The sequence below is a fragment of the Pangasianodon hypophthalmus genome, chromosome 26, assembly GCF_027358585.1.
Source record: "Pangasianodon hypophthalmus isolate fPanHyp1 chromosome 26, fPanHyp1.pri, whole genome shotgun sequence".
In the NCBI taxonomy this organism is placed as follows: domain Eukaryota; kingdom Metazoa; phylum Chordata; class Actinopteri; order Siluriformes; family Pangasiidae; genus Pangasianodon; species Pangasianodon hypophthalmus.
The window spans coordinates 17119417-17142334 of NC_069735.1; the positions used below are offsets into that span (position 1 = coordinate 17119417).

The 22918-nt window shown below is 35.8% G+C and overlaps 2 protein-coding genes across 3 annotated transcripts in view; one reads left to right on the forward strand and one right to left on the reverse strand.

The window, feature by feature from the left end:
- Nucleotides 1-568: 568 nt before the first annotated feature.
- LOC113537677 (adhesion G protein-coupled receptor E3-like) lies at nt 569-14999 on the reverse strand. Of its 2 annotated transcripts, XM_034299901.2 has the most exons (16): nt 14838-14999; nt 14674-14727; nt 13627-13926; nt 12505-12639; nt 12282-12307; nt 11463-11540; nt 11183-11363; nt 10955-11068; nt 10031-10209; nt 8845-9003; nt 5797-6012; nt 3958-4187; nt 3780-3840; nt 2725-2816; nt 2346-2508; nt 569-1293 (listed from the first exon to the last, which is right to left on the reverse strand). In XM_034299901.2, the coding sequence occupies exons 1-16, from the start codon at nt 14854-14856 to the stop codon at nt 1189-1191; spliced, it is 2112 nt and encodes a 703-aa protein (XP_034155792.2). In that variant the 5' UTR covers nt 14857-14999; the 3' UTR covers nt 569-1188. The 2 variants fall into 2 exon arrangements, with proteins under 2 accessions (XP_034155792.2, XP_053085737.1); XM_053229762.1 differs by lacking the exons at nt 569-1293; nt 2346-2508; nt 2725-2816 and adding an exon at nt 2834-3538.
- Nucleotides 15000-15901: 902 nt separating this feature from the next.
- LOC113537676 (sialoadhesin-like) overlaps nt 15902-22918 on the forward strand; it is a 48290-nt gene continuing 41273 nt past the window's right edge. Inside the window, exons 1-2 of the mRNA XM_053229672.1 lie at nt 15902-16037; nt 20045-20098. Of these exons, the coding sequence (XP_053085647.1) occupies nt 15902-16037; nt 20045-20098 (190 nt within the window). The remainder of the gene's footprint in view (nt 16038-20044; nt 20099-22918) is intronic.

The following is a 22918-nucleotide window of genomic DNA, read 5'->3' on the forward strand; positions in this document are numbered from 1 at the left end:
AGTGAGCCTTGGGCGGCCATGACCCTGTCGCTAGTTCACCGGTTGTCCTTCCTTGGACCACTTTTGGTAGGTACTAACCACTGCATACTGGGAACACCCCACAAGACCTGCGATTTTAAAGATGCTTTGACCCAGTCGTCTAGCCATCACAATTTGGCCGTTGTCAAAGTCTCTCTAATCCTTACGCTTGCCCATTTTTCCTGTTTGCAACACATCAACTTCGGGAACCGACTGGTCACATGCTGCCTAATATATCTCAACCCTTGACAGGTGCTATTGTAACGATATAATCAATATTATTCACTTCACCTGTCAGTGGTCATAATGTTATGGCTGATATATATCGTGTATATATATAATCTTTATAGTTATAGGTATTATCTTTATAGTTCTAAAAAATGACCTTGTTGCATGGACCTATCATTTTAGGTTGGCTTTAATAAATTAAATGTGTTCACTTCTTGAATTCACAACAACAAAACAACAGCAACAACAACCACATGTCTGCAGAAGCAGAAATGTTTAATTCATTGTTTTTTTGTATTCATGGTATAAAGCATTACTTTAAAATGTTAGATATTTAACAATATAATTTTGCAAATGCAAATTCTTAAAAAAATCACATAATGCAAATTTATGAATGTTGTGCTGAAAGTTGTACTGTAAAAAGTGCAAGGAGGAATTAACTTAGGAGAAATAAGTCATTTTTCATGTTATCATTTTCATTTTTTCATTTATCATCTTAAAGTACTTACAAAAGCTGGTGAAATTAAAGCCTATTAGGGGCTTTTCAGGTTCACTTAACACTTCAGATATTTAGATGGATGTTTTTGTGCTCCAGTATGAAATGTTGTACAGACTGAAGTTACCACTAGCTATTTTGTCAAAGAATATGAAAACAATAGCATTGAGTTTTTAGCATAATTATTTTGCTTTCAGATTCTCTGTGTAATTACTTATTTTGTAGAGAAATGGTATATTAATAAAGCTAATGAACATAACTGTAGCTGTAGCTCACTCTGACAGGTCTCAAATGTACTTTACCCAAGATTTGTACACAAATAGTTGGTAAATTGCAGCCATCATATTTCTGCTGTCATATTTGTCTTCCTGAACTATTCCTTGGTCATGTGCCACACTGACTGTTCTTTAAACAAGACATTCTCTAAACATTAACATTGTTTCCTATTAATTTGAATGTGAATGTGAAGCTCTCGTCTGATCTTCTGCCATGGACTTGTACTTGGAGCTGTGGTGAAGGGCAAGCCACCACTTCTTGTACTGCTTCCTGACCTAAAATCAAGTAAAACAGTACAAACAATTAACTTTATGATTCAATCAAACCTGCCTGAAATGTTCTCAAATATATAGTAATGTTATTAAGTAAATAATAGAATATGGATGGTGCAATGTTACAGTGGAGGTACTGATTCCACCTAAAGTTTTTTCTTATAAAAGCACGTTGTATTCCACCTATACCACAATTTGACAATAGCTACAATTTTGCATTTATTAAAGAACACTTTTCACCCGTTTATAGTTACATGTAATAGTGTGGAATGTCTGTGAAACTCACTCAGCCTTAAACAGTCATTGCCTCACCAGCCTCTCTTTTTTCTCTCTCTTGAGACTCAGCTTGTCATGTTACAGAGAAATCATAAAGTGCAAACTCGTCTGTCCGGAGCATGTTGGACTGTTACATATGTCCTTTCATAAATATTAAATAAACATTTCCTTACTAAAATCTTTAGCATATCAAAGATTACACCTTTTTTAATCTGTTTATGTGGCACATCCGCTATACAACAAGAATCCAACAGCACTCTGGTTAAACTCAATTTGTGTATTTGTAACTGTCTATCCATCCATCCATTTTCTGTACCACTTATCCTACACAGGGTCACGGGGTAACCTGGAGCCTATCCCAGGGGATTTGGGGCACAAGGCCGGGGACATCCTGGTCGGGGAGCCAACCCATCGCACGGCACAATCACACACACGCAGGACAATTTAGAGAATCCAATCAGCCTACAACACGTCTTTGAACTGGCGGAGGAAACTGGAATACCAGGAGGAAACCCCCGAAGCACGAGGAGAAAATGCAAGCTCTGCGCACATGGGACAGAGGTGGGAATCAAGCCCTCAACCCCAGACGTGCGAAGCAATAGTGTTAACCACTAAGCCACCATGCCCCCCTATTTGTAATTGTATGCTAAAAAAATAAAATTAAGTGCAATATTTAAGAGTTACAAGGCATGGTACACTCATGGAATCATGTGAGAGAACATTGATTTGGCGAGTGGGTACAACTCTATCAGCTCCCTCTTGAACCACTGACTTCTCACCTCCTGGTTGAGGACACAATGAACAATGAAGATGAAGGTTCCTTGCTGAGAATTTAAGAACAGGAAGACGATCTCTAGCATCTTGGAGTGATCAATGAAGAAGCCCAGGGTCCAGGGGCAGCCAAGAATGACAAACTGGAGCAGGGTTTTAAACACGAGGGTCCTAGAGAGAGAGAAAGAGAGAGAGAGAGAGAGAGAGAGAGAGAAAGAGAGAGAGAGAGAGGGAGGGGGTTTGGCCTTTTAAGATGCCTTTAATGCATCAGACATTCACATTTTCTACGGTTTGTGAAAAACCGTAGAAAAGTCAGAAAGAAAGTATTTATGAAAATATGTAAATATAATGTTAGGTGAATAAGTCGAGGTGTGTGATGTGTGTTACCGGGTGTGTTTTAGGTGCGAGACGGTTTTATCCAGCCTTGACAAAGCCCACCTGAGATTTATTATGATTACACAAGAAAAGAGCATGTTGATCTGTAAGAGTGATGAAAATAAATTAATCATTATAGTCATACCATTATGACTAGACAAGGATGTAAATTTTAATTTCAAATTTGAATATTTGCAACATGATCCACAAATATATAAAATTTATATATTAATTAAGTAAAAACTGAAACACAGTTACTGTTAACACCTTGAAGTTGATTATTGCCCTATAACTGTCATGTAATTCCACTTTCAGCATGCGCTATGGTTTTTGGTGCACGCTCTGTGGCTTCCAGTGTGAATCAGTGCTTCTGTGTTTTTCTTTTGTTTTTATCACTGTCCTGTCCATGTGCGTGTTGTTTAGATCTGAGTCCTGTCTCCACCCCTACCCTGTCCCTAGTTTAGTGCCCTATTGTGTGTTGACTGTTCTCAGCTGTTTTGTATTAATTTCTGATCAGTTTGCCTGTTTATATCCTCTTGTGTTTCTTGTAGTTATGTCAGAGCCTTATTTTCCTGTTTCCAAGTCCCATGTTTTTCTGAGTTTTCCTAGTTCTGTGTTCTCTGGTTTTGACCCTTGCTTGTTTTCCTTTTTTTTGCATATAGACATGCCTGTGTTAACCATGTCTGCCTTTGTATTGACTCATCTGGAATTGTGTCGATGATATTTGGACTGTCCTCAATAAAATCAGTGCCGATCTCACATGATTGTGTCCTGTCTCTCCTCAACACCTGTCTCTCCTTTTCAAGTCCCTTTGAATCAGGTGTTACTATAGAAACAATAACATATATAAGCTGCACTATTGTCAGAGCTGCTGTTATAGAAAATTAATCAACACCTTTCGACCAATCACAATCCAGAAATCAGATATAAAATGTGTTTTCTTTGTTTTTCTTTTGCACATATTAGTAAGTCATTGTTGCAAATATTAAGTTAATTAAACAATATACATTATAAATACATCTGACTTAAAGCACTGTCTGCTCGATGCATCTATATTTAGGACTTACAGCAAGAATGCAAGACACAGGACCCAGAAAGATCCAGACACCTGTGTTCTTAAGCCAGCAACTGCACAAAGGTAAACCAGAGGTTCTTAAATTAAGATAACTTTGTGTACAGTGTCAAAAGATCATGACCATATTATGGTACAACAGATGAAACCTAAAGCTTTAACTAGAATCTTACCGCTCATCACCGTAGACGTCAGGATACAGTCCAGAAGTCACGCCCACCATAGCCAGGGGGATGACGTATCCAATGACAATCATGCATTTCCAGTTAAGCACCTCACTCTGCATTGAGCTGATCCTTGATAGGTTCTTCACAAAGATGTAGAGCAATACTGCCTCAATGAACATCCACACAAATGCTGATAAAAAGAGGAAGTGTATGACACCAGCCAGCACTACACACAACTGAGAGACAGAGAGAGAGAGAGAGAGAGGGTTTGGCCTTTTAAGATGAATTTAACGCATCAGATTTTCAGGTTACATGTTAAAAAATATTGTCAATTGTCAGTATAGAAAGATAAACCGTAGAAAGGACTTCCTATACACCGACAATGCCAGCTAAAACCAAGTTGTAGAGGATTTTTAAAGATAAAACAGAGACAAGGTAGTCATGCTTCAACTGGTGGCAACTACATGAACCAGACCGATGACATCATCAACTAAAAATAAGTCACTTTACTTAAAACTGCACATAGAGCATTGTCAGTAGGTGGCGCCAATGTACAAGTGCAGAATACCAAAACACACTGTCCATAGGGCAAGAGAGACAATGGGAGACAGAGAGAAACAGAGAGAGAGGTATATAGGGTGAAACAGAGAGACAGAAAGAGAGACAGAGGGACAAAAACAGAAAGAGAGAGAGACAGAGAGAAGGAGATAGAGAGTGAGATAATATTTTTAGTTGTGATTGTATCAGAAGTGACATGATTAGTTGAATAGAGTCGTGTGTAATTAAAGGCATGTGATCTATATATATATATATATATATATATATATATATATATATATATATACATGCACGTGTTCCTGGAAGAACCCAGACTTTATTAGAAAGCATATTTAAACAAACAGCATCATGAAGACCAAGAAGTGATCAAAAGTAGTCCAGAAAAAAAAAAAGTTCTGGAACATCAATCAATTAGGCTTTGGTTATAAAAAAAAATAATCACAAACTTTGAACATCCCACAGAGGTATGTTAAATCCATTATTAAAAAATGGAAAGAAAGTGACACCACTGTGACTCTGCCTAGAGGAGACTGTCAACCAAAAGTCAGTGAGTGGGTAAAAAGTGGGTTAGTCAGAGAAACAACAAAGAGGCTAAAGGTAACTAATCCTCACAGTGAAGCATGGTGGTGGTACCATCATGCTGGACTCTTGGTGTATTTATACTGAGATCATATGGCACTTTAATTGCAACTCCATTCGTCTAATTGTGTAACTTCTGATGATAACTGGTCACAGCAACAGGGTGAATACTTACACAAACACAACTTTTTTATTTCTGAATTATAAATAATTTTGCAAACTATATTGATTTCCACACAATTCAGTATTCTGGGTTATTTTGTGTATATTCATAATCAATAATCCCAAGTTAAACTCCTAGTTGTAGCACTACAAAATGGGGAAAGGTTATGCACAACACTGTACATCTGTAGGACCAATGGTGAATATATCCTGTCTTGTATGATTCCTCTAACCTTAAGCTCAAACTTCTGCTATGACTGAGTATAGTCTTCTGCTATACTGTGTTAGTTAGATGGAGGATATTCATTTCAGGAGATCCCATTACTAACCCAGAGTGTCAATGAAGGAGACCCGTGATAGTCTGGTTTAACTTGTATGTCACAATGTAACCATGGTGGAACTAGTTAGAGTCAAAATTGCCAATGTTTTTATTTTTTCCTTGATAAACACTAATTGTAGTGAGGGTAATTAAAGAGAGGTAGGCAAACACACATGTAGAAAATATGATGTACCATCAAGTGACTTTATATTAGTAATTACACTTACCTTAGATTTTTTTATGTTTTCCAGGTAGTGTTGTGTGAGCAGGAAAACCAAGTGAGCAAGAAACAAGCTTACACACAGGTTGATCAAAGCTGCGTTGGTCAATTTTGGGCCTCTCTGGCAAACAGCAAGAGTCAGTATAGTCAAGATGAGGAACACCAACCCCACGGACACTGCCACTGTGTTAATGAGCTCCATCACATCATCAGGTTTACCACCCTGCAAATCAAGTACTCATCAATTTCCAATACACCTGACAAAAGAAAAAATTAAAATGTCACCTATTTTTAGTTGTTTTTTTTAAATTACAGTAAACTCTGGAATTATTGGATTCCCTTGATAAGAAGGAGCAAATAATGCTTGTATGAAACAAATATTACGCAGGTTAAAATTTTACATCCAAAAAGTTGGTGAAACAATTTACTTTGACTCTCTCAGAAATGTCAAAAGGATTGACATCCAATAATTTATCTTTCCTTTTTTATTGCTCTCAGTTTTAAGAAACTCAAATGCAACTATTAGTGTCAATTCCCAATCTGAATCCTTCCCAGACATTATATGGATCTCATTCACCTGATTACTGTACGTGACTCAGATGTTTACCCCTGCTTGATTTTTGAATGCAATTTTCTCTGCTGTTTTGGATCGTTAATAATAATTCCATCTTCACAGAAGAAAATGGCAAGGGAGGCAAAGAAGAACTCCATGATCAGAAGTACAGAACTGCACAGGGCCCAGTTTCTCAAAGGCATTATAAAGTTAAGATGATCGTAACTAGTAGTGTTGATTGTTTAATGATGATCTTTCTGCTTTTGGGAAACATAATTGATTCTTGTTTTAAAACCAAGTTTGTGAACTTTTAAAACCAACTATTGTATAAAACAAATGAGATCAACAATCAAAATGCAATGCTTGAACTTTACCAACCCTCACTGGAACTATAATTGGCTGCATGTGTTTGTGGTTAGATAAGAAAAATTCAAACTTTTTTTTCTGTGAAAACCATCAGAATAATAAACATAGTGTACCGTGTTCAAGAAAAAGCCCCAAAACTGACTGTTACAAATTGTAGGTGAGTCATGCTTCAAGTCTGTTTTGTGAAGATTGAGCTATCATGAGTTCTACTATGTACCAGGATATTTTGCCCCAAAATGTGGATGCTTATGCCAGGAAATGTACACATGGCTGTACATGGTTGTGAACTTTAACAGATGGATCTGTTACCTTAAACTTAAGAATGTAAAGCAACTTTACATTCTTGTACTACATGGAGGATTGGACCAAGATAAAGATGAGTTCCTACTTTTTTAAACATTTTTTTTAAGATCAGCATTGTTAATTGCTAAACACGCACAACTGTCAATTTTTTAAGTCTGTTTTATGAGGAGTAAAAATGTAAATAATACAGACTCCTAAAGCTGTGAAGTGTTAGATCACTGACATCCTTGAAGGAGCATGATGGACAACTCGGACACTTTACTTCAATCCTATAGAGAACTTGTGGGATGTTTTGTAGTAGTTTCTTCTGCTTTGTGTAACATAAAACAAATTAAAAAAAAATTCCCAGGATCGATTTTGCTTTTTTGTCTATTAAAAAAAAGGTGCACTGAAAGCATACTACAACAATTAACATGTTATACAAACTTTGACCACAAGCGGTAGCTGTTTTTTTTCTCCTTAGGGGTGATTTCTACTTCTGTCAGCATGTGTTGCTGATCATGTCATGACATCGAGTGTGGACTTTCTCAAAGGGTGTAACTGCAAAGTCTTTATACTTGCACATAATTGAGCGTGTCCACTAAAGGACAGTGTTGCATGAACCACACAAGAATTTACAGAAAAAGGCAAGCAAAAATGAGTGAAAACAAAAGTGTAAATTTGCTTTGAAAAGTGCTGGGAAAAAAACATTGCATGCTCACTGAAAGCATTTCTGAAGTTCATTCTCTCATCTGTATTCAGCAGTATGAACTGCACCACGTATAAAAGCATGTCAGTTTAATTAGTATTTAAATAAAGAGTACTAGCAACCATGCAATACTTATTTTTTAATTGGGTTGCTGAGGTTTACATCACCTACACCGTGTCTTAACTGGGAGACAGTTAGAAGAAAAAGAAAGTAAAGTGTGTGATCCTGCAGGATTATAATAATATCCAGGCCTCACACTTTATTCTACAATTATTATACACACTTTGTATTCACACACACCACAACATCATGATATAAATAGTGTGATCATATTGCCATGTGTGAAGCAAACATGAAACCCAGGTGGAAAAACTTGTGTTGTTCATTTATAGCTGTCCGATGCAGGAGTTTTATCATCGAAGAGAAATTGTATTAAAGGCATTTGAGTGACTAAGTCTAAACTTGTCATTTTCGAACATTTTTCATCAGTTTCTGTCACAAGATATTACATAAAAGATTTTCATTCAAAAAGTGGTTGGGGAGCACGAGCACATCCCCAGTCTATAGAAGACGAAAAGTACTGGTAGAAAGAAAATTAGTTTTGTTTATGCTTTATTGTTTAAAACACAGAACCGGACACGCCTCCCTGCTAACCAATCAGCAGTCACCTGAAGGCTGCTTGAAGCACAACACCATGGTTACATACAATGCACTGTTAGCTTCTCTAAAAAGAGTCATTGTGTCTCTCTGCATGCCACGTTTACCCATAAACCCCCTCTCTGCATCACAACTCAAATACACATTAACATAAAAGTATAAACCAGGCCTGACCCTTCATGAAGCCAGGTTAAAAAAATTTAGGGGAGTTAAGTGATTCTTACATGTTATACCAGTTTTTACCACAAGGGGGAAAATCATGCAAAATATTCATATTATTCGTGAAAAACAGGAAACTTTCCTATCAGGCTAATAGCTAGTAGCTTTCGTACTGTTTTAGCAACAAAAAAAAACGCTGCCTTTTACTCCAAACAAGTTTTCCATTCCATCAACCCTTTTGATGTAAAAATTGGAAAATAATATTTATTTAAATAAAAAGAATAGACATTAAAACCATACATTTCTTTGTGAATCTGTTGGTCGCTTACCTTGTCTGGGTCAGTCATCATGATGAGAGCGAAAGTAGAAAGGTGAACACAGGAGCACACTGTCTGAGTGCGGTTTTTCTCTGTGATGCTACAACCATCTTCAACCCATTCAGTTTCCTTCCAGTACACACAGGAGAGATTTCCTGTACGGTCTGGTGCCTGGCCAACAAAAGATTACATAAATAAACACCTTATTTATCAATAATTTATAGATGATCTACTAAACATAAAGAGTGATTATTTGTACTATCCAAATAAAGTTAAAAAAAAACAAAAAAACTGGTCATTCTTGTCATCACCTAAACTTTGTAAAGGTCTAGCTACATTGTTTGCAAAAGTCTGGCTAAGCGACTAACATGATTAAATGGCGACATGAATTAGATTTTGATACTTAACTATTAACACAATGTTCTCACTAGAGTTATATGAGCATTCATATTTAAAATTAATTAGCTTTACAAAGCTATAGCTACTACCATTTCTCATAAGAACACTGGACAGGCCACGCCTATAAGCGACAACAATAGCAGTCGTTACATGACCAGAAGAGACACAAGGATAATGATAGGATTATGATTCATTAAACATAGGATTATGATTAATTTATGCGTATAAATAAGACAATTTGTGTTTATGTTTTGTTTTGAAGTGATGCTTCATGTTATTGGTCACATCTGGATCCAGTGCTGATCCAGGAGCCACTGCTCCGCATCCCAATCCAGCCTGGACTTTACAATACTCACACTCTCCTGATTTCTAACACACCTGTCTCATGTTTTTCCATAATCAACATGTACTTTCTCTCAATCCTTTCACTTTCCTAAATTGCTTGTTTGCCTGATTTTGAACACAAAATCTGCTTGGTGACTTGGACTTTTAATAAAATTTTGGGATGTCATCCTGCCTCTTTGTTCATACATTTATCAGCTCTGCTACAGTATTTTATCGAGTAGTATGGATAAATCTGCTGAAATTTGTCCACCAGCTGACCATCTCTGATCTGTAAACAGTGCGTAGACTACCTATTAAACATCAACAACCATAAATGGTTGACATGTTAGTGGATGGTTAGCACGTGAGCAGTTGTCAATGGTCTATCAATGGTTTGAAGGGTGTCTACAGTGGACTATCCAAATAGCATTACCCAAATAAACTCATCTGATATGATTAAATCAGAATAACTTGCATTGTGTTTTAAGGTGAAGTTGACTGGTTTGGTGAGTTGTGTGTTGGTGGTTTTAGGAAGTGTTGCTGACACCACATTGGACAACATGGTTTTAGTTGCACTGGTAGTTGTCTTGAAGAAGCTAGGTTTCAGGATGTTGGACATGTTGGTGTAACTCATAAAGACCACTGCAGCTGACCCTGAAAACAACAACAACAACAGCTACAATAATAATAATAATAATAATAATAATAATATAATAATAAAAGCTAAAACGTCATGATTTGGAAATTTGCATTTTGCATGCTGTGAATTGAATGTGGTTAGATCTCATGACATGAACTGAATGCCGATTTTAAACTCATTTTTCGAAATAACAATTTATTACAAAAACAGACACAAATAGGAAGTGCACTATTCATTTTTAGTAAGGAAATAATGAAACTATATTATTTAAAAGTGATTGATAGATAGATAGATAGATAGATATATAGATAATGAATAATATCATATAATAGAAATGCAAGGTTTTAGACAAAAATGCAAAATTTGGAACACAGAGTCCTTGTTGTATGAGGTAGATAATGTATGCCACATCTTTTTCAAGAAGACACAAAATGGGTGTAGCATTTAGCATCTCACACGCCACACTTAGGAGGAATTTTTTACCATTTAGTCATCATTCTATTATTGTCAAGTCTCTCTGTGAGTTTTGTCTTTTCTGGAGTTTTGTGGGAATGACTAAATCTAAATCAGCTTGGAAATTGTTAATTTATAGCTAATTTTCATTGCTCAGCATATACACATGAATATGAAGAAAATTACAGAAAATATTTAAAAACTGTCAGGAATTGTTTTATTCAGTTTGACCTATGAAAACAGGCTCAATAATTAGCTTAAATATACAAAAAAGCAAGACTAAGCATGAAAAGATTACTACTGTACCATTGTTGTTCTTGGAAATCCCAAGGAGATCAATTTTCAGGGAAGAACCGCTTGCGTTGAGCGGGGGGATTTCACTCAAGGTAGTCTGATTTCCAACCATAAATACTTGAGCCTCTGAAAATATCCATAAATGAGATTATAATCTACTTTAATTAGTAAATTATGTAGAGTAACTTTAATTTAAACTTCTAAAAGTTCAATGTTATACATTTAATGCAGGTTCCATACCAATATTGCTGAGTGAAATGCTCGTCATATTCTGGGTCTCTGTTGGTGTCACTAGTGAAGACACCAGTTTCTCAGTGACAGATAGTACATTATTTCCATAGGAGATTATCGCTTTGTCGTCAGTAAAATTCTTTATGGTAGATGTTATATTCATTACTGAGCCCAAATAAAATTCCACAGTCTATCAACAGCAAAAGAGACATTCACTGATTACATATCCCCATGAAATGATCATCCGGAAATTCAGGAATCAGATAATTACATCACAAATATGTCTTACCTTCTGTGGTAGTGGTTCATCTGTATTGTTTAGAAGTTTCTCAAGATCTTTCAGAAAGTCCTGTGCACACTTTTCTGTCTAGAACAAAGTGAACTAAAAGTGTCATGTCATTTCCATCTATTCATAAATGCTGTAAATGTTTTAAAAATCAACCGAGCACATTACTAAAATGTTAGCCTTGCCAGTAAAATTGCTTTTTTGAGAAAATTGATGCAATATGGGTATAATATAATACTACCAGTTAACTACAAATATCAGTGCAACTGATCCTTCAACTACAGCTACATTTTTTTTTAAATGTAGCATTTCCAGTAACAAGCTACTTGCCAGGTAACGGTGTAGCACATCAAAACTAGCTAGCTAAATATTTTCAGAAACTAACAACCAAATGTAGCAGAGTACCATATCTATATCTTTTTTAAAATTTTATTTTACAGTAAAGTTAACTGCTTTTTAATGAGATTGGTTTAAAAATAGAAAAGCAAAATCTTTCTACAAAGGATGTCCATTTTATTGTGTGCAAAAATTACTGCACAATAAAATGAAATTGTCACACTTGATTTTTCTCAGTTTGATCAAGTAGCTTCAGTATAGTAATAAAACCCAGAATATGCTGCCAACTGATGTATTGATGGTTAAAAAATAATAATAAAACTACTGTGCAAGGTGCCATAGCATTTAATCCATTATGTAAACCATTTACATCAAGATTTACAACCACCAAAGATGAAAACCAAGACGGACAAAATGCTAAAAATTCACTTTAAAAAATAATATTACAAAGCCAAACAGTGGCAGAACTGTTTCATTCAGTCTTACCTGGCAGCCATCAGACACTCTGAGAACTGGAAAAAAAAAAGAGAGTGTGGTAATAAATTATAATTTTGACAATGTCTCAAAAGCTGAATTAGATCATCTTTTTCTCATGCATTTCATCCTAAGTCTAGTGATATACACTGCAGAACAGTATGACTTCACCGTGCGTGGTTTTTAAGGGTTTTTTTTGTTTGTTTTGTTTTGTTTTTTTACACAGAGCTCATACCTTTGCATCCGTACGTGTCATTTCTTGATGAGGTTTCAAGCACGACTAAGCCAGGGTCACACACACAGCTGCCATAAACAGTACCACACTGAGCATGCTCTCCACAGGAAGAAGAATTGCTGCAGGATGAATGACCTGCGGACCGGAGGATTACTGTTAAATCAAACAAATAACCAAACTGACCTCTTTTCCAGTGATAATAACTCGCGTCTTTGCAGCTTCAGGCTACAGTGAGATGATCTATGAACATTTGTATGTTCTCGCTTTAGCTACAATACAGGTACAAATTAATATACAATAATTCTATTGGTTTAATTGTTGCTATTTTTAATGTTCAGAAATTAAAATAATGTGTTGAGAGGCTTCCAATGCTGCAACCATTCATTTTATCATGATAGTTTTCAGGTAAATTTATTCTGCATTTACAAAATATTAAAGCTATTAAAAAATAAACTCATCAAATCTATTTAAATGTTTGCTTATTTATTTATTTAGTTTGTTTGTTGACTTTATTTATTTATTCCTTTATTCATTGGATTTATTTATTTATCTGATCATTGGATTTATTTGTTTGTTTGTTTGTTTGTGGGATTTTTGTTTGTTTGTTTGAAGCAGCAAAGCAAGGATTTCAGGGCTTTCAGTACTGCAATATCCAAAACAAAAACGTAAAATTCAAAATCTTTGACGTTTTTCATATTTGCATTGTTTCCAAACAACATTAATTGTATCTTAATAACATTATTGCTAACAGTCATAAGCATAAAACAATAATTAAAGCTAGTTTTTTTTAAACTCTTAAATTATTGATATTTTATTTGTTTGTATATAGCAGTGACGTAGGGATTTCAGGGATTTAAGGGTTTTAAACTGCAATAACTGTAAGGAACAAAAATGTAACATGCCAACTTAATAAAAATGTATGGATTTTTTTGTTTATATGTTCACTGCTTGTAAACAAAGTTGTACAAACTATATTAATTGTATCTTAATAATTAAACAAGTGCTAAAGGCTGTAACCATAAAATGAGCAGAAATGCACAGAATGAACTGATGAGAATATATAACGAATATCAAAAACATTGATACATTTTTTTTAGCTTAATCAAAGCAAGTTTTTCTCACGTGTAGCGTAAGTTTCTTTGGTGGGCCGGAGGAAGTAGACAGTGAATCCTTCGTTGCAGGTCATATAATCCGTGTAGTTGATGCTTGAATTACATGTGAATAAGTTGTAACTGTAACTCGTTATGTTTCCATATTTGTTATTCAGTGCACTTGCGCAGGAAGAGACTACCTGGTCTCCACCTACACCAATGAAGCGGTACCATCCTTCCTTCAGGTTACTGTCACTTTTATTACAAGAGATGGAGCAAAAGCCAACATTCCGCCATGGCTCAGATATGTTTCGATAATTTATACATGAAGCTGTGAAGGAGATATAAATATGTTTTATTAATGTAGCTAAATTATAAGTGTTACAAAGAGAAATCTTGTACTTGAGATTAAGATTAAGCAAATTTAGACCACAGCGCTGATGAATTCTCTATTGTGGTTGGTCAGAAAGTTATTGTTTTATGTTATATAGTTTCTATAGTTACAGCTCATTCACTTGTACAGCAAAACTCCGCATAAAAAATGCATGCAATCACTGATACAGTGTTTTATTCTTTACTTCATAACTCATAGCTCAACAAATTCAAAAACTTTTATTTTTCAACTCAGTGATAGAAATTGAACAAATCTTTCACTAATGATGAATTCAAATAAATAGATGGACAATAGAATGTTTGTTTAGTCAAATTTGAGCTCTAAAGTTTCCTGAAATGGACACTGTTTTCTTCTAGCTACAAGTCAAAATAATTTGTGTTTATAATTAAAGGATAAATAAATGAATAATAATAATCAAAACATAAAAGGTAGTGGGTAATGTGGTAATAGACTAAATTAAAATTAACTAAAATGATACTTTAAAACTAAAGGAAGGATATAAATATGCCCAAAATGGTAAATATTAAGCTTTTAATGGCCTTAAAAACAAATCATTGGTCAGAAAATTAGCAAGAATTAACAACAGTTAACAACAAATGCACTCCTGAGACCTCCTGTGCCATCATTTGCTCATTATATATACACACACACACACAAACACACACATACATTTATTAAACTTACGGTGTTGAGCAGTGCTGATGTTTGTGAGTACAGTCAGTAGAATCATGGTAAGCCCTGTTATTAGTACAAAAAAAATCCTGATATATTACTAAATTAAATTTTGTGCTGTGTCTTTTCTTCGTATAGATTTAGTTTAGAATGAAGAATAAGGAGTGGATACTCACATGGCCAAAAAGAGCTCATCTTTCTCCTTCTTGTTCTGTGCTGACGTATGGAGAGACTGAGATTGTGGACAAGCTCAGGTCTGTCCAACTGAACAGTGGTGATGACATCATCAACACAAGGACCAACAAGAAAGCAGTCGTAGCTGGGTGTGGCTTCTCTCCCATCTTTGTGTCTCATGTTTGGCTTTAGAGAGGTACTTTAAAAACTTTAAATTGAAAAGTCATCAATGTAAAGATTTTGAAGTTTCCTTAAATCACGTTAAATATAAACTGTGTAAAATTTTTGCTAAACTATTTTACTATGCAAGTTAATAGGAGCATGCCAGAGTCTGGCCTGGGTTTCGGTCATAGCGGCAGAAAGACGCGTACTGCAGATGTTTATGACTTTCCACGACAATGCCGTTCAGCTTTCCACTGAAGCAAACAAAGGCTCTTCTCTTTAACTAGTGCTGTGTCGAAGAAATCTGCATATATTCCAGGAAAGTCAGACCATAGTCAAATGTCGTGGTTATGATGTTGAGCCTCTTTCTCACTCTGTGTGCATCTTTGGATTAACACCTTTAGCTCTACATAGTCGAGTCGTCATTCTCCTTACATCTGGAAATATAAGCCTACTTTCCTATATTCATATCTAAACTCAGGTTTTGACTGTGACACTCAAGCAATAATTCTGTGTCAAATATAACAATAGTTTCCCATGTTCCATTAAATCTTATAAACTGTAGTTTGATGGTGGTAGGCCTTCTCTAATTGAACTTCAATTCCCAGACTCCAAATCACCCCACCTTCTGCAACGTGACTGCTCTGCCTGAACTGCAACGTGACTGCAAATGATTTTCAGGGAGTAAAGAGAGAAAATTTGGCTGGCTTCATGTGTCTCTGAAGTGTGTGGAAATTAGCAGGTGACCAAATGTAAGAAGAAAAATGGGGAAAAATACTCATGCCACAGTCCTTGCCTGTGTCCAGTATGGAGGTAACATCCCTGTTATTGGCAGATAATGTTTTTAGCACCTTCTGAACTGGTCCTCTGACACAAACACACACTTGACCGTTTCACTGCTGGGATGAAAATCATCATCTTCAAGTCTGAGGCTATGGTTCTCCCACAGGAAAGAGTGGTATTCTCCCTTCAGGTGAGGGGAGAGAACTTGCCTATGGTGGAGGACTTTAAGTACGTTAAGATCTTTTTCGTGAGTGATGGTATGTGAGATTGACAAATGGATCATATCAGCTGCACCAGTGTTTCAGTCGGTATGCCAGTCTGTGTGGGGAAGCAGGAGCTCAGTTTGCGGGCAATCAGTCTACGTCCCTGTCTTCACCTATGGTCACAAGCTGTGCGTAGTGACCTAAAGAAAAAGGTCATGAGTACAAGCAGTTCAAATCAGGTTTCTCTGCAGGGTTTGTGGGCTTATACTTTATTATATGGTGCGAAGCTTGACAGAGAAGATCCTCACCCTATAACCTCAGAGAAGAGCTCCTGCTCCTCTGAATTGAGAGGGGCCATTTGAGATGATTTGGGAATTTTGCAAGGATGCCTCTTAGTCAGCTCCCAGTAGATCTGTATCAGGCACATCCCACTGGAGACCCTGGGGCAGACCCAGGACCTGCTGGAGAGATTATATCTCACAGTTGACCCAGGAACATCTTGGGATCCCCTAGGAGGAGCTATAATCTGTAGCTATGGATGGAGAAGCCTGGACTGACCTCCTCGGCTTGTTGCCACCCTGACTCCCACCATGAAAAATGGAAGGAAATTGAATGAAAGAATGAATTAATGAATGATTTCAGTCCTTCAGTGCTCTCACATTGTATTTTCTAGTTCTTCCTTGAATACAGTCCCAGTATGCCCCATAGAATACTGAACTTCAATAATGTTAATGATTCCTCTAGTTCAAGTTAATTCATAGTTCATAATTCATCTCCTTGTCTGTCATTTTTAGTTTAAAAAGACTATGATTTCTAGATCTATTAGATTAGTTTCACTCCTGTTCATACTCACCTCATGAAACTATCCTGTGTATTGAAGCATTTCATTCAAAATCACTGAAGCATTTTTCCTGAGGTATAGAAGGAAATACTACACACATTAACATTATTTTGGATGGAATTAGTCTGAGTAATCTGACTTGTTGTTCGTGTTTCCCAGTCGCTTCTCTGAGAACTCAGGTTGTACATGCTATAGCTCTCCCCCCAGCTCCCCAACACATCAGTACCATAGATTCAACAAAAATGTGGACTGTCTAGGGTCCAGTTTAAAAAACACTGCTTTAGGGAGTTCAGTCTGGTCTCCAATGTGTTTGCATCTTTGACAATAAGCCATAAAGTGCATCTCTGACACCACACCATGTTAATGTGTCCACACACAGACACTCACCCCCCTCCCTCTTCCCCAGACCCTTTACTTGATTTGTTTCTGTTCAGCAGGATAGTCAAATTAGCTTCCCAGTGCAAACTTCCTCTACCTTTACCGAAACCACTTCTCTCAGAAATCTATCTATCTATGATTATTATTTTTGGATTAATCTATTGACTTTTTCCTTGAATTGTTGAGTTATACTAATTACAATATTACTGACATTTGTCAATGTCAATGACAATGTCAATTTTATTTATGTAATACCATAAAAAACAACATAAGTTGTCCAGAAGCAATAAAGTGCACCTCTGACACAACATCCTGTTAATGTGTAGGAATCACTGAAACAGTTTCTTCAATTCAGACAAGCCAAATTCATAGAAGGCATACAGTGTATCCATAAAAGCAAATATCCACTGGCTGTCTCACTAACTGAAACATTCATTTTGCTAAATTCATTTGCTTGCTGTCATATTTGGTGTGTGGATTTGAATCCAAAGCTTGAACTCATATTTTTAATAGGAATCTGGTTCATTGGTGCTGAAAAATGCTACAATTTTATTTTTTATTAATGTACATATTTTTAACAACAAACTATTTTTATGAATTATGAATTAAATTCATTGCCAATTATTTTAATGAGCAAATTTGATCAATTTTGAAGATTAGTTGTTACAGTCTTACTTCAAATGCAAAATTTCAAACCACTTTTCTCCAGTTTATATGTTGTCTAGTTAAATACAGACATGGGATCTTTGGCCACATTGGAATCAAATACTGAAAGCAAGGCAAACTCAGAAATTAGTGTTTTTTGTTCAACCGGATAGTAAAATTAGCCAAAAAAAATTTTTTCACACACACACACACATACCCACCCAAACACACACACACCCACACACGCACACACACAAACACACACACACACGCACACACACACACACATACACATACATACACATACATACATACATACACAAACCCACAAAACACCTCCTCTCACACACTCTCTTTCTAGTTGTTCTTCATTCTGTCACTATGTAACCTCAAAGTAGCAGGAAAATCAACCTTGTAATAAAACATCTTTCTACAAGAGAATAATTTATATACTCATTTGCATTTATATTTACATATACAGTATCTATCAGATGCACTTATCTAGTACTTTGCAGTTTCTATCAAAAACACATCCTCATGCAAGTTCACTAGTTCAGGGACTAAGAGCACCATTGAGCTAAAACCCTGTTAACTATATAAGGACCCTGTGATTAAAAACAATAATAATAATAATAATAATAATAATAATAATAATAATAATGATTTTTATTTCATAAGGCCATAATTATAGTTGCAGATATTGTATTATAAAATAGTGTTAATAATTAGTCAATTAATTAGTTTGTCACTGTAACTGCTTTTTTATTGAGATTCATTGATTTCATTGTTTGAGTCTCTGAGTGTTTTTGGTAAGCATCTAGAGGCTTGATGATGGTGTTCATATTTATGACAAACCACACACACACACACACACACACACACACACACACACTTGTAATTTATAGGATATTTCCACTGACTTGTGCATTTACTTAGCTAAATAGTAGCTGTGTTTGCATCTACATCTCTTCTTCTTAAATAGGACCATCTGAAAAGAATATGTTCACACACCCAGCTGGTTTTGGTTCATATTACTGTCTATAATCAATATACTAAAATATGAAAAACTTTATTTATTTATTTATTTATTTATTTAAAGCACTGGTTAAAATTCTTAAGCACACATGAAGAAATCTGACATATAATGTATTATTAAAGAGAAATAGACTGTATAAAAGTAAACCAAATCAGTATTTAGTATTATACCTCTTTACCTTTAAATCTATATCACTTCTCTCAGGTTTACTAAAACTGGCTGTAATTTTTCCTGCATCTTGATTGTTTCGTTTTTGTTTTTTTTTGTTTTTTGGTAAATTTTGGCCTCTTCACTCACTTCTGTTTCTGCAGGAAAACCATAACAGCTTCCTTCACGGGTTTATCTAAAAAAGTGCTTGATTACTGAATACCGCACAGATAAAAATATGATTATTTTGTTTGTTTGTTTGTTCATTTAAAATGAAAAACTTCAATTTTGCTCTTTGCTATTAACCCAGCAATACATAAAACATAAAATAAACACCAGACGCAAGATGCTTAAAAAGTGGTGCTGAAGGCAGAGGCATTTCTGTGATTGCATATAAATAATCATTATCATGTTATCATATCATTTAAACATTGTATGTGTTTAAATAAAGATGCAGTTTTAACCACATTCTTATTATGTTCACGTGTACATGTACATGTGCGTTTCCATTCAGAACTATCCTGTTCCCAATTCACAACTTGTAAGTCAATGTGACATTTGCACACACATCAACAAACCAGTGAAGCAGCCATAAAATGAGATATTATTAAAACACACAAGTAAAAACAAAGCATGAAACTGTACAAAGGAAATGTTTACAATGGATTGTACATTAATTTACCAGATGAAAAACAGAGACCCTTTGTTCAAGTTTGAACCTGCAGCAAGTTAAATATTCTGTACAGAGCCCAAAAACTGTGCGTTCTCTCAGGTCTGCTGTTATAGAAAATTAATCAAGGCCTTCTGACCAATCAGAATCCAGATTTTAACACTGTTGTGGGATAAATATATAAAAGTAAAGAGTAAATCAACACACTGTGGCAGCAGGGGCGTGGTCAAGCGTCGGCTGTGGACAGAGAGAAGGCGTGTCGAACCGATAGGTAATGCGTAATGCTTATCACCTGTGTGTTATTAGCCTTAGTTTACTTATGTGTGTCTTTTGTGTGCCTTCAGAGCCTCCCGTAACAAGCCAGAGAGGGAGAGCCAACCAGCACAGAGCCGTGTGTGGTGAGAAAGAGAGGCTCTGTTGTTTCACTTGATTAACCCAATGTAAAAGTAGGGCATCTTCACTTCCTTAAACCAAACCACACGTTGTCAGTTGTTCATCTTCAGTGATTCTAATTTTCATTTTTTTGTAGCTCATAACTGTTCATTATAATAACTAGTGTGCAGAGGACAGAGTGAGTAGTGATGTGTACACTGAGGTCATCTTCACAGTTCTGGACGGTAAGATGTTGAGCCAAGATGGATTAAAAAAAGACTAAATCTAAAACTAGAAACTGTAATATATTCTTTCACTTTTTCCTGCTCAACCATAGAACTGCTGAATACAGGAACTTATTTTATTTCTATTAACTACAACACACACACACACACTGAAAAATGGTCATTGTTGGCTAATTGTTGTTAGGAAAATAATCAACTTCAGGGTGCTACTGGAGCATCATACAAGTCACTACTACTACTACTACTACTACTATTACCAGAGCTGCTGTTATAGAAAATTAATCAACACCTTCTGAATATTTCCTGTAAAGTGCTGAAAAAATGCTTGAAATTCCACTTTATAAAAAATATAAGTATAAAAGTAACTAGTGATAGCAGCCAGAGTTCATTACTCAAATATTTTCACCTCAGTGTGTGATAGTGACACCTGGTGGTCAGAATGATGAAGTGCATCTGTTATTGTAGTGCGTCCAGCTGCAGGCTGCTGTGGGGTTTCTGGGCTACAGATCATAAATCAGGTGATTCCAGTGATTTGAACTGTGTACAGAGCACCAGCACAGATAAAGAAATGAATTTGGGCAAAACACAACAAAGAAATATATTGAAATATAAAAACCATCAGAAATATATGCGGGGAAAAAAAATTATTAGTAAGAAAGATAACATGTTTTCTTCTGACTGAACACCAGATGGAGAGGAGTCTAACAACATCATCAGCGTAAATCACATGAAGCATTTCATACCACTCTGTAAATCTGATCGAGACTGTTATGTGATCAGACAAACGCAGTTCACTCATCACTCTTCATTGCACGTCAACATAAGAGCTCACAGGTTGCTGTTGTTTGTGAATATGCAGCTGCTTGTTTTATTTTTATGGAGTGTAACAGCTGGAGTTAAAGATGTCCACTGCTCCGTTCCACACACAGCAGAGCTACACTACCCTCTAGAGGAGGATTTGATAGTTGAGTGAGTTTAGGTTGATGTGATGGGGCAAAAAAGGGCTTACAATTCTACAGTGATGTCCTGAAGCTGCACGAGTACACAATACAAAAATAACTCCAGTTAATGAAGCAAATTTCTGCTCATTTAAGTGGTTTGGCTCAGCTGACTGATCAGAGTCGACTCTTTCAGCTCTCAAAGGCTCTAAACTGGACAAAGTTTGTGATATTTTGACAGTTACAATAGGTTTTCTGAATAAATGATGTGTGGGATGTACGTCACATGATTCAGCACTATATTAAATCATAAACATGGCGACAGAGGACACCCATGCTTTGGAAATAAAAGTTTTATTTGATAAAACTAAGTAAAGCAACACCAAACATCACCACAACCTTGAACAGGATAAAGCTGTTACTGAAGACTAAATCATGCTAATCAGCATTTCACATGTTGAAAAAAGGTTTCCATGCAGACATTTTTATTCAATTTTACTACAAGAAGAAGTAAAAAAGTGGATCAGGTATTCAAGTTGACTTAACGTTCAGCTAAAAGAGTCGAATCAAAGAGCCGAATTGTTCATGAGCGATGCATCACTAGTGCCAGTTAACAGGTTTACATACAGGATGTGCTGGGCATGTTAGCATCATGCACATGGAAACATTAACCACCATGTTAGCTTTATAAATGGTCACATGCTAAGCGGTCTCTTTTCTCGGCCTAATTCGAGGTTAAAAATGTGCTCCAGTGCTGCTTCAGTTCTTCCAGAGTAATAGTTGTGTAATGCTGAGAGGGCTTTTGAGAGGGTGAAGTGTAAATCAGTAAATAAATGCAGCTCCTTTAATAGATCTGTGCTTTGACTAGAACTGGCAATGTAAATCCACAGTTAACTTCATCACTGAAGTCACATTTACACAAAGGTATTTTTGCATAGGAGAAGAAGGAAATGGTGAAAAGTCTGTTGCAAGAGCCCTTCTGAGCAGAGGATATCATTCAAGCATTAAGCTGCAGAGCAGCTGCTCATTTACAAACAAAAATGCAAATGACCATCACAGTCGAGTCAAAAAGCAGCTCTGAAAACGTTCTGCTTCAGTGCTAATCATGAGAATATGCTAATCTTTTAGGAGTGTTTTCAATATTTTGAGCGTGTTTATTTTGAGATTGCATTTTACTTGAGTAGAGGAAAAAAAAGTGGATTTTTCTCTGTATCTTTGTCTGAGTATTTTCTCCATTTCAGAAAAAGTGACTGCTTCAGCGAAAAGAGGAAACAAAATGATGTGTAAAACATCAGCAACACGTCTTAATCACACACTCTTTCTCTCACGTTTTGTTTTATTCTCTGTCTGCTGTTGCATATGAGGGTCAAGTAGGCAAGGTAAGAAAAAAGTTTCATGTTTTATAGTTACTAAATGAGCGGTCATTAGTCTAATATTGTGATAAATTATGCAGATGTGATAAAATGCAGCATTCTGTTGAAGTGACTAATTCAGAAAAAAGTAAACATTATGGAGTGTTTATGCAAAATAACATCAGCAACACATCTTAAGCACACACACTTTCTCTCACACTTTTCTTTATTTGGCCATTGCACATGAGGGTCCAGTAGGCACTCTGCAGGCAGAAGATTACATATTTAAATGTTTGTACAGATTATTTAAA

Coding starts and splice junctions, on each gene's coding strand:
- LOC113537677 (XM_034299901.2), bottom strand. Junction 11,541..12,281: donor GAGTGTCTGATGGCTGCCAG/GTAAGACTGAAT, acceptor ACTTTGTTCTAG/ACAGAAAAGTGTGCACAGGA. Junction 11,069..11,182: donor CATTTCACTCAGCAATATTG/GTATGGAACCTG, acceptor GGATATTTTCAG/AGGCTCAAGTATTTATGGTT.